Source organism: Lutjanus erythropterus, chromosome 11 (genome assembly GCF_056507025.1).
Source record: "Lutjanus erythropterus isolate fLutEry1 chromosome 11, fLutEry1.hap2, whole genome shotgun sequence".
Classification (NCBI taxonomy): domain Eukaryota; kingdom Metazoa; phylum Chordata; class Actinopteri; order Lutjaniformes; family Lutjanidae; genus Lutjanus; species Lutjanus erythropterus.
In genome coordinates, this window is record NC_139327.1 from 34970855 (window position 1) to 34983187 (window position 12333).

The window sequence follows — 12333 nt, forward strand, 5'->3', positions numbered from 1 at the left end:
ATAAGATAAATGCCACTCTCATATCTGCCTGTTCAGTATACAGCTACAGCCAGAAGCCAGTTAGCTTAGCTTAGAATAAAGCGTGGAAGCAGGTGGAAACAGATACACTGTAAAAATGAAAAGGCTGATAAAAGTCAAAATTTTAAGGCACCTTACTTCAATAGATTTTACAGTCTTGAGCCCGACTTATACTCTTTAAGTTTTGAAAAAGTTGTTTCTGTTGAGATAATTTACTTTACTTTCTTCTTTAGATAAACTCAAATTGTTTTAGAAAGACAAAAAATGTATTTCAAACACTGTTGAGTGAACACGTTGAAGTAAAAGTGAATAATGGGTAATGAGTTTGATTCAGAAGTCAAACTATTGAAAGCAGTTGCCTTGAAATTATGAGTTTCCTCAACGTTTTTTTATTACAGCGTGCTCTGTTCAAATATGATAAAGTCCATCTACTGACACCTCTAATTCTGACTAATTCTTGTCTCTGATGAATTGCCAAAGAACCAGAAGAGACTCCAGGTAGTGACTGTGCTCAGTCAAGAAATAGTTCAGCATGTAACACAGGGCTGACCTGAATGTTTCGAGGCAGCTTCTGAGGCGGCTTTTCTGCTCTGCATGCACAAATGCCGTCCAATGAGCATGATGCTGTGACAAGTGCAGGCACGGCCCTCCTGACACGCTCGCAACACTCGTTCGCTTGTCAAGTTGACTTTTGAGACTTTGGGTCCATCAGATTGGTTAATGTCTCCTTTCCTGTCCTCGTCTCTGATTGTACTCAGAATTACAATAATAGCAATTAGTGAGCTTTAGAGTATTCCTTTAAGGGAAACCAAAGAAATATGCCAACTGAAATTAAAAATAGATCAGTAGTGAGACTAGAATGTGTTCAGAGAGGGTAAATCTCGATCAATACTGAGCAGTTTTTATTATTTTCATCTCTTGAGTGAATAAAGTTGATTTCCTGACAAGCAGCGGTAGCTTTTAAAATAAAGCTTCTATCTCTGTTACATAATTCATAGCGTGTTACAGTCTCCTAACTTTAAACCCACAGCGAGCGGACTCTGTTACATTTGCCCAAGAGCCTTCAACAGTGCACTTATTGTCGTTTCTTCTGTTGTTTTGTTTTTCTCCAGAAACAATGGAAAAGTTGTTGAAAAGGGAAAAAGAGGTCTCGACTCTCACGTCCCAGGTCGAAGCCCTCAAGTCCCAGATCGGAGGTAAATGTCATTTTCCAGAACATGTCCAGGAGCGGTCGGCGACCTTTGCCCAGCTCTGGTGTCTTTTTCTTGAAGGGTTTTTTTTTTTCCATCTCTAAATATCTGAATCTCTGTAGAGACGTCTCTTCACCCACAACAGCAGCCCCAGTGAAAACGAGCACAACCCCAACTCCGAAAAAGTTTGAACGTCGTGTAAAACATAAAATAAAAACAGAATGCAATGATTTTATTTGTATTAAAGTGAATACAGTACAAAGACAAGACATTTAATGTTCAGCCTGCCTGCTGTCCAGACCTGTCTCCCATTGGAAATGTGTGGTGCATTATGAAGCACAAAATACGACATGGACTGTTGAGCACCTGAAGTCGTATAACAAGCAAGAATGAGAAAGAATTTCACTTCCAAAACTTCAACAATCAGTGCCCTCAGTCCCCGAACACTGACTGAGTGTTGTTAAAATAAAAGCTGATGTAACACAGTGGTAAACATGCTCCTGTCCAGACTTTATTTGGAACATGTTGCAGGCATCAAATCCAGAATGAGATTATATTTACAAAAAACAATGAAGTTAATCAGTTTCAAATCATTGTATTCTGTTTTGGAAGTGGTGTTGTACTTGCGTGTAGCTTCTATCAGGTCATGTTTCTTCATCTGTGTTAACACAAAGGTAAGTTTGCCGTCGGCTAAAGCATTTCCCGCCCATCAACCAAGTGAGGTTTTGGTTTGGAATACATGACATGTTCCTCAATACAGAAACTTGTTATCTGTGTCACATTCATATAATAATGACCTTCATTAGTGTCTGTCTGTCAGCGCTGCCCCTGTATGTGTCGTGACTGCAGGCTTCACTTCATTTTCCAGCCGTCGTGCTGAGTTCACCGTGTGGTGGATTGTGTTCATCTTCACCGTTACGTTCTTTGATCATCGCCGCGAAATCTGTCGACTGGCTGTCTTTTGAAAACTTTTACGTTCCATCACATCAAAAGGACCCAAAACACACTTCATGTAGTTCAGATAATCAAAGTGACACACTTTGAAGAATAGATCGTGAATTATTTAAAAAGAGAAAAGAACAATATGAGACACAAAATGAAGAATAGTTTCATTACACATCCAGACTGTGTGACTTAAAGAAAATTAAGTTTAATAAAAATTTAATTTGCTGATAATTGTTTAGACCTCATCAGCATTAATCAAGCAGGGGGTCCCTTCATAACGAGCCTCAGACTGAGCGATGCAACACGGGTTAGACCTAAATGCAGATGACAGAGGCAGAGTTGATGCAGTTTAATGAGTTACTATAAAATGATATTAAAGGCTTAAAGGAGCATGAGGCAGGAAAGGGTCAAAGCTAAAGATCTGAGGTCCAAAAAAGGCAAATGAATCCAACACGGAGCAGGCATGAAACCAAAGTCCAAGTAATCAGTAGAAGGGAAGGCAGGTACAGCTGACTGGGTTCCAGGTAACATGTTTAAAATCAACAGTCCCCGTGCAAGAACATTTTCGTATTCTTATCTTTTTCGTCTTTTATGAACAGCTGCAGAAAACCATGTAAATTATCCACCTGTGCATATTTCAGTGCATGTGCATGAGACTTGTAAATTCACATAATTAACCCCCAACAATACCATATATGGCTGCACTTCCTGCCCCATATGTCAGGAAGTGTTCATTCATGAAAATGGCATCAAAGAGAAAAAAATAAGAATTTTTACTACTTTGGAGTTTGACGTCCTGCTTTCAGAGACCCATAAAGGAAAATCTGTCATTTTAACAGCATCAGCAGTGGAATTAAAAGACCAGCTAAAGCAAAAAAACGGGAAAAGCAAGTGCCGTTAATGCCGTGTTACCGGAGGGTCGGACTGTCGCCGAAATAAAGAAGAAAAGTCTTGATATGGAAATGACTTGAGAAAAAGAAAAAAACGACTCGCCACAGGCGCAGTAAGGGGCGATCAATGAATGCAGTGAGAGAAGAGGGTTAAGGGGAACTTTTCGTCACGAAGAAAGAGGACAGAATAAGTGAGGATGTTCGCCTGGACAGAGACTTCAAAAACCTGCATGTGCAAATATATGACCAACACACCTGACAGCAGGTAATAATAGATCATTGAATGAATGATTAGAGGATTTATATGTAAATTTACAGTTTTATTATAATTTGAAATGTAGTCAAACAGGATAATGTCGACATAATTATTATTTTCAGACTCAAAATGTCTTCAAACTAATGAAATATACAGTCATTAGTGAAAAACTTTGCTTTGGATAACAGCAGACTGGCTGCACGTGGCTCTACGACAGGTCTGAACCGCTCGTAAATTGTGTTTGTATCTGAAAATTCAAAATACGAGAAAATTGGTGAATGCCTCAAGTTCTCTGAAATCACTTGTACGCATCACAAAAGAACAAATCTGTTCGTACGAGTGGTTCTTGCATGAAGCCCAATGAGTGCATCCCAAGTCTCTTATTTGTTGTTTCCTCAGTCCTCAGTCCTCGCTTGAACCGGAAGTTCTTCTGGCCCCAAGTCTCTTATTTTGGCTTAGAGGAACAATGAGCAAGAATATACGAGACCAGCCTTCCTGGAAGTCTTCTAACCAGCTGACATGCCCCTTTGTTGGATATAATTTACTGATTGGACGCTGCAGCTGATCCGACTGATCTGATATAACACCACATGACTGGAGTTTACCGAAGTGAAGACAGAAAACTAAAACGTATCACTCTAAAGTTTCTCTATTATTTGTGTTATGACTCAGAATCCAGTTAAAAATCTGTGTTAATTGCAGCTCTGTGGTGCTCAGATTGTGTTTAATCTGCAGATCTGACAGGCTGGCTTATAAAAACTTTACTTTATGATTAATAGTGGATGGATCATGGGTGGAAGTGCCTCTCCCCCAAATGAGAACCGGTGCACATTTGCACACTTGGCAGTGACATTCCTGCAGAACAAGGAAACATCTGTGGCAGAACAGAACAGTATTAGAGCCAGGCATTATAATAAAAAAAGTCAAAATGTTGAGAACAAAGTCAAACTAGAGAGATTTTTTCTTTATTTTGCATTTCAAGAATAAAGTTGAAATGTCAAGAAAAGTTCAAATTTCAAAACTAAAGTCAAAGTTTTGAGAATATATCAAACTAATGTCAGCAGATATGACTGCCTCTGCAAAATGCAAAAGTTGTACTTCAGAATCAGTTTTAGTAGCAAGGAGATTCTTTCTTTTTTAGCACATAAACACAGTGTGGTAATCAGTATTAGGACTTTCAGAGATTGTGCTGAAAACTGCGTCTGTTCAGAAGGAGAAACCACACAAGTTTGGAAGAGGTGGCTGCATCTGTGAAAACTGAAATAGCTGGTGATGGACAAATGCAAGAATACTGACAGTTACACCTGCATGCAGTTTAGAGAGGATATGTTGTATCACAACACGCAATCAGACAGTTGATCAAGTTGTTTGATCCTGAAGGTGTGGAGCTCACTGACAACTGTGTGTCTTTATTAGTATTAACACAGACAACATGTGTGCAAACACAAACTCATGTCTCTTAAAACAGATTTCCTCGTGTCCTTACACCTCGCATGGTTTCCTTGCATCTCTGAATCCTCGGTGGGAGGGACTAAGAGGCAAGGAAAAGACGCAAGTGAGGCATGCAATGCATTCAATTTAAGAGACTTGGGACATACCCAATGGCATGAAACTACTGAACAACATAGTTCTGGAAAAGAGTGAGTGGAAAAAGGCTGGTTAAGTACTGCAGGGCCGACAAGGGATAGTAACTGTAGGGAAGGTCAAGTAACCACAGGGAAGGTTAGGTAATGTAGTGAAGGCCAGGTAACTGTAGGACATTTCAGGTAACTGTAGGGAAGGTCGGGTAACTACAGGGAAGGTCAGGTAACTGTAGAGAAGGTCAGGTAACTACAGGGAAGGTCAGGTAACTGTAGAGAAGGTCAGGTAACTACAGGGAAGGTCGGATACTGTAGGGAAGGTCAGGTAACTGCAGGGAAGGTCAGGTAACTGTAGAGAAGGTCAGGTAACTACAGGGAAGGTCGGATACTGTAGGGAAGGTCAGGTAACTGCAGGGAAGGTCAGGTAACTGTAGAGAAGGTCGGGTAACTGTAGGGAAGGTCAGGTAACTGCAGGGAAGGTCGGGTAACTGTAGAGAAGGTCAGGTAACTGCAGGGAAGGTCAGGTAACTGTAGAGAAGGTCGGGTAACTGCAGGGAAGGTCAGGTAACTGCAGGGAAGGTCAGGTAACTGTAGGGAAGGTCGGGTAACTGCAGGGAAGGTCAGGTAACTGCAGGGAAGGTCAGGTAACTGTAGAGAAGGTCGGGTAACTGCAGGGAAGGTCAGGTAACTGTAGAGAAGGTCAGGTAACTGCAGGGAAGGTCAGGTAACTGCAGGGAAGGTCAGGTAACTGTAGGGAAGGTCTGTTAACTGCAGGGAAGGTCAGGTAACTGTAGGGAAGGTCAGGTAACTGTAGAGAAGGTCAGGTAACTGCAGGGAAGGTCAGGTAACTGTAGGGAAGGTCGGGTAACTGCAGGGAAGGTCAGGTAACTGCAGGGAAGGTCAGGTAACTGTAGGGAAGGTCTGTTAACTGCAGGGAAGGTCAGGTAACTGTAGAGAAGGTCGGGCAACTGCAGGGAAGGTCAGGTAACTGTAGGGAAGGTCAGGTAACTGTAGGGAAGGTCGAGTAACTGCAGGGAAGGTCAGGTAACTGCAGGGAAGGTCAGGTAACTGCAGGGAAGGTCAGGTAACTGCAGGGAAGGTCAGGTAACTGTAGGGAAGGTCGGGTAATGTAGGGAAAGTCAGGTAACTGCAGGGTAGGTAGATGTAAGGAAGGTCTGTTAACTGTAGGGAAGGTCAGGTAACTGTAGGGGAGTTCAGGTAACTGTAGGAAAAACAAGCATTTGTGCAGACTCTGCATTGGCCTTTGGATCATGCGTCAGTGTCGCTGCCATTCCTGGTAGGTCAAGACTGACCTGTAAGCACATCACGGAATCCTGTTTATACGTGCACAACATAAATTTAACTTTCCCCCTTCAGCAGATCAATGTGAAAACTACAGAAGCCGTTAGGGGCAAGTGAGAAAGAAAATTCTGATGATCCATTTTGAAATATTATATATATTATATTATAATTGATCCAGTCTGAAATAAAAGGTTTTGGCAGGTAGAAAAACTTTTTTGTTTGTTGTTGTAATACTCATTTTGGCCACAAGAGGCTGAGGTGCACCACTACACCATGTTCTTAATATGACTAAAAGCATTCATGTTTTCTTCCAGGTAAGTTTTAATTTCTCCATGCACCTTAAACACAAGGTAAATAGATGGTGTAGCAGCAAGTCAGGATAGATAAGATAAGATAAGATAAGATAAGATAGATAGATTTTTTTTCTTTCTTTTTTTTCTCTTTTTTTCAAACTGCACAGACATCATTCTGCACAGTGAAGCTCAAAAATCCAAACAAATGTTTGAGTGGAGGGGGACTTCTATATAGTTGTATAAAAAGTTAATGACTGCTTGATAACGCAGTATACCATAGCTGCAATCATATTTAATGATATATGATCGCAGACAAGAATAATCATCATTCACTGAGTAACTAATGAAGACATTGTTGAGCTTCAGAGTTTAATCTTTAATCTAAATAATACAATTTTTAAGGTTAATGTCGGTGCTTTTCAGTGTTGACCCTATTTTCCCAGTTTTTGTGTCGAAGTGATCACGGCCACCATCATCCAGGAGACAGGTTGTGATCTAACCCTTATAGGCTGTAGTGCACAGTCGAAGTACATCCTCTAAAAGTTCTTGTTTTGCCACTGACAGGCTAAGATTCTTATTCTAAATGTCTGACAACATTACTGAAAAGATCTCTACAGAGATGAACCTTTTTTTAAAGAGTAAGATACATTTTGTTTAACTTTATCATTGCCTTTTTTATTCATACGATACTCCATGGCCGTACTAAATAAGCTAAACTACATTAGAGTTATGTCTAAAGATGTGTATTTCAATAAGCATTGAGAGAATAAAATGTCTACTCACTATGACTGAGCTGTGAAATGAAAAAATGTAACCTGTTGTTAACTCCAGTTATTAATGTTTCATACAAACAATTAAACACTTTAAAATGTCCTTAAATATACTGACTACATTACAGAGTCTTACCAATAATATTTTAGGTGTTTATGTACATAATAACATTATAAATGCTAAATACACACAAAAAAATGCTTATTTTTCTAATTCACAGCACTGGAGGGCAAAGTCCGCTCAGGGGAAAAGAAAACCGAAGCCCTGGCCAAGGAGAAGATGCGTATGGAGGCAGAGCTGGAGTCCATGACCAAGAAGTCCCACGATGCCTCTGGGCAGCTGGTCCACATCAGCCAAGAGCTGCTGAAGAAAGAGAGGTACAGAGAGGAGGCCGTATTGATTTTATAATGAGCCTTGGCACGTAGTGGGAAAGTGTGAGTGAAAAATCACATCTCTGCTCATGCAGACGTGATGCACAAAAATACATCATATTATCAATTTGTTAATGGACAGATTCTTGGAGGCCACAGGCGATGTATTGATTTGACTGCACGTATTGTCAAGTCGAACCGCACTATTTGAATCGTACTCATTTGTTCCATCTGGGTAAAACCTATATTGGTTATTAGCTACGCCAGGATTCACATTACTTTCTACAGCATCTGCAACAGGAGGTTTTATTCTCCACTTGCTTATTGCCTGTGCTGCAGAAAATAACAGTCCACTGTGGTGCAATCTGGACACTTTTTGTTGTTCTTCTTAATTGTACAAGTACCGGCATTTGTTGCATTTAAGCTTGAGCAGGTTTAAATACACAGGTATTAATGAGGACGCAGGGAGTTTCAAGTCCTGACTCGCTTCACTTTCACTTAAAACTTTGTTTTCCCACAAGGGAAATATGCTCTGTACATATACAGGAGGCTTTGCAGTAAAAACACACTGTATGATGTACTGTAAAAGAGTAATGCAAGGCAATTAACTTAATAAATATATTCAGCAGGATGAGATGAGCTCTGTGGCTGCAGTGGAGAGGACTTTAGGCCTTTGGATTCACAGCAGTAGACTGGCACTAACAGCCAGAGCCTCATTATGGATATTCCACTTACACTGTTCATGTGTGATTACTTATTAATAGCACCTGTAGGGGGGCCTTGGCTTAGCGGCGGAGGTGCCGACTGTGGACCTCAGAGAAAAATGTAAAAAGTACTCTGTGGGGTATAATGTCGGCTTTAATTATGTGATAAATTAAAACTAAGGTGGATAAAAGTCAAGAAATACTGATAACTGAGAAACATTTTATGGTACTTCAAGAGTATTTTAAATATTACATCAATGTTAGAAATCACAAAAAAAAAGTTTCAGTACTTATTATTGTTAATTCTGTTCTTATACACTCTTCTCTACTTTTACAAGCTGCACGCTTGCACCTACAAACAAAGTGATTTTTCATCCTCAAGTTAGTTGCTTCACTCTTCACAGTCAGTTTTGTGCATATTGTTCGTAGTATTTACCATTCGTTTCAGTGCTTTTGATAATTTTGATGATCACCTCGCTGTCTTAGATAACCATTAGCAACATTAGCTAGCTTGCTATCTTCACTCAGCCTCGACAGAAATAAAATCAGCCTCACCAGAAATGTCTTGATTCGTCTTTCCACTGTTCCAACAATCACCATCACAGGTTTGGTCGAAATAAACAATTAATTCACTGCGTTAGATCTAAAAATATTCTGACTGCACACGTACACATACTCAACAAAAACATCTTGCTCACCTTTCCACTGTTGAAGCAGAAGAAAGAAAAGCCAATTTGTTTCTGTCGAGTTTGAATGAAGATGACGATGCTAACTAACACTGCTAACAGTTATCTAAGACACTGAGAAGATTGTCACAGTGCTCAAAAGCATTATACACAAATGCAAACATTAAATACTATTAACATTTTGTACCAAGATAACTGTGAAAAGTGTAGTAACTATCTTAAGGATGAAAAATCACTACAGTTGTGCATGAAAGGCAATGTTAGCTAGCTAGCACCGTCCTCATAATTCAAGTTCAAAAGAAACAAAATAAACCTCACCAGAGATAACAATGCTAGCTAGCTAACTAATCGTTATCTAAGACCGAATCTAAGCAGAATTTAGCAAAACTATGTGAAAAATTAGTGAATCCAGATTTAAAATTAAGCAGAACTCTGTTGCATAATTAAAAGCTAATCTCAGTTTAGTAAATCCTAGTTAACTGATTTAAATGAGTTTAATCAATATGGAGATTGTTTGCTAGCTAAGGTTAGCTGAGAAGTTAACAAAACTTTACATTATTTGCTGTCTAACATTAGCCAAAAAATCAGCAAAGTCAAACTAGCTAAAAAGTTAGTAAGGTAGTGCACTCATGATGGCTCAGCAGAGACGCTCTAATTTCTCCTCTTTTGAGAAAAATGTGTTGGCTGAGTTAATGAAGCAACTTATTTTTCTCAGTCTATCTCAAAAGGCAGCTGTGTGTGTGTGTGTGTGTGTGTGTGTGTGTGTGTGTGTGTGTGTGTGTGTGTGTGTGTGTGTGTGTGTGTGTGTGTGTATTAATGGGTTAATTAGAAGTAAATTGTAAAGTGCTTCATGCACAAAAGCACTTATGATAAATAAGTGCAGCCATTTACTACTTTTATACAGTCCTGCTGAATAATATAACACATCTTCTGACAGACTTTAGGCAAAATCAGTAACAACAACAACTATATTGAAGTGCTTTGCCTGAAATTATACGCCAAGAGTTCCCACATAGTAGAGACATTTCATCATATTTTAAAGCAGTATTAATGTTTATTTGTTCCGTATCCATAGCCCTATGTAAAACAGCCATAGTTCATGCCTTTTTTAAAGATAAAACTTCACATTTCAGGGTGGCATTTTATTGTGACCAGTCCAAGGCACACATGTGCTCTAATCCTGTTTAATCAGCATCTCTATATGCCACACCTGTCAGGTGGATGGATTATCTTCAACAAGGACTGCAGCTTTTAAATACCTCGTTCTGCGAAAGTGCCTTTTAACTTTAAAAAAAGAAACCAGAGGCCCGAGTATCTGAGTCTTGAGTTTAGTGAGCAGCCAGCAGAGGGAAACAGCAGAAAACCTTCCAGACAGTCCACCTCTCACAGATGGCATTTAGCCGTCGCTGGCAAACTTTTCACCAACCTCCCAAGTCCCATTCTTGTTTCTGAAGCACGAGCTGCCAAATCGGGCTACATTCAGTAAAACTCTGATAATTGAGGTCATTATTTAACCACCCGAGCGTAAAGAGAAAGTTGTCACAGCATCATTGCAGACGTGCAGAGCTTTATTAAACGGGGTCATTTAAGTCCACACACATTCTCATTCAGACGGAGCATTTTTCTGTGGTGCTGTAGGAACAGAGCGGTCTAATTGTATTACATTATTGGCCATCTTACATTATCCAGCTCTTACATTATTGATCGTTATGGTGTTGGTAACTGCTACAGGGCACTAAAAATAAGTGCCTCTGGTGATAGCAGAATATTTTTCTGTGCAGCATCATGACAGCAATTATGTTGCGTGCAATAAAAGTGTATTCAGTACCATCCATTGAAAAAAATCAGTACATGTCCCCTTGAGGTGGTGTTATTGGATGGCAGTATCATAAGCAGCTTTATGTTCCTGCTGCTATTTCAGTCTGACATGTTTTTAGGAAAACACATTTCCTCTCTTATTTTTGTTAGCACCCATTGATTTCTGGGATTCACCAGTTTTTCTTTCTTCTTCTTCTTCTTCTTCTTCTTCTTCTTCTTCTTCTTCTTCCTCTCTCAAGTGGTCGAGAGCACTCTTACCAAGATAAGAGAAGAACATCTTGGTCCAATGCAAGAAACATAAGAATATTCAAATGTTTAAAATCATTATTTATAACAGCATATGTTATTTGATATGATTAGGGTTCAAATATTTAACCATTAACAGTTAATTGTTTCCTGTTAACGGACCCTGCTATTTCCTGCTTCACAAATTTATTTATTTGTTTTATCTATTTTGAATCGTCTTACGGTCAACATTTTAGTGGTTTTAGTCTGTCGTTCGGACAAAACAAGTAATTTGAAGATGTTTAAGGAGCCCGTAAACTGATATAATGTTTTAAAAAGTTAAGAGACAAGTCAAAAATATCACTTAATAATAAATAAAGAAAGAAATAAACTTATAATAATAATAATAATAAAGAATAAGATGTAAGAAATAAGAATAATATATGAATAAATACTTTAAATTAAAGCGTAAAAATAAATATAAAGCTTCTCCTTTAAGCTCTGATCACATAATATACTATATATGATCAAATAACAACATTTTTTGATTTTTTTTTCCTTAACTACCCTCTCTTTGTAATGTATTTAATTCACTGAATTATTTTTTAACTTCTTCATTCTCTTTTTTTTTGTACCACTCTGCTGTCACAGCCTCTCAGTCTATGGTTTTCTTTACTGCTGAAGTTCTTCTTCTTGCATCCTTCAGTCAGTGGGGTCTCAATTCTTGACCATGAGACAGAGGGTCTGCACACGGCACCACACCTGCCCTTATATAATGTTTAGAGGACGTTATCGCTGCTAATAATTGACCACGCCCCTCCAGTTTGTGATCAAATGGGATTCATCATTCAGCACACCTCTGTAAGAGCAGACTTGGATGGTTTAGAACATCTGCTGCATCTGGTGTTGACTTTTAACAGAATATTAAGAGAAAATATGAGACAACTGAAGTGAATGTTGCTGCATGAGTCCCGTCGTTACACATTTTTTATCTTTGACGTTGACAAGACAGTTCTACAAAGCCAACTAGGACCCCCTCGAAAATGAGATGCTACATCTCAAGGGGCTAGCCTTCAATAAATTCAATTCAATTCAATTACTAGCAAGCCACGTGGTTGAAGAAGTAATGATTTCTTCTTCAGAAACAAGCGATAATACAATCCAGACATCCATGACGCTGAGCACAGCCTCGTGCAGTTTGGTCCTTTCATGGCCAGAAGGGCATCATGCCTGAGGCTCTGAAGCAAACAGTGAAGGAAGAGGAAGAATATATCATCAGGATAA

At 39.2% G+C, this 12333-nt stretch overlaps 1 protein-coding gene across 1 annotated transcript in view; it reads left to right on the forward strand.

Annotated features, from left to right (window-relative positions):
* The window catches only part of clip2 (CAP-GLY domain containing linker protein 2), a 65651-nt gene that overhangs the window by 45767 nt on the left and 7551 nt on the right, over positions 1-12333 (forward strand). Inside the window, exons 14-15 of the mRNA XM_084730023.1 lie at positions 1131-1214; positions 7466-7622. Of these exons, the coding sequence (XP_084586149.1) occupies positions 1131-1214; positions 7466-7622 (241 nt within the window). The remainder of the gene's footprint in view (positions 1-1130; positions 1215-7465; positions 7623-12333) is intronic.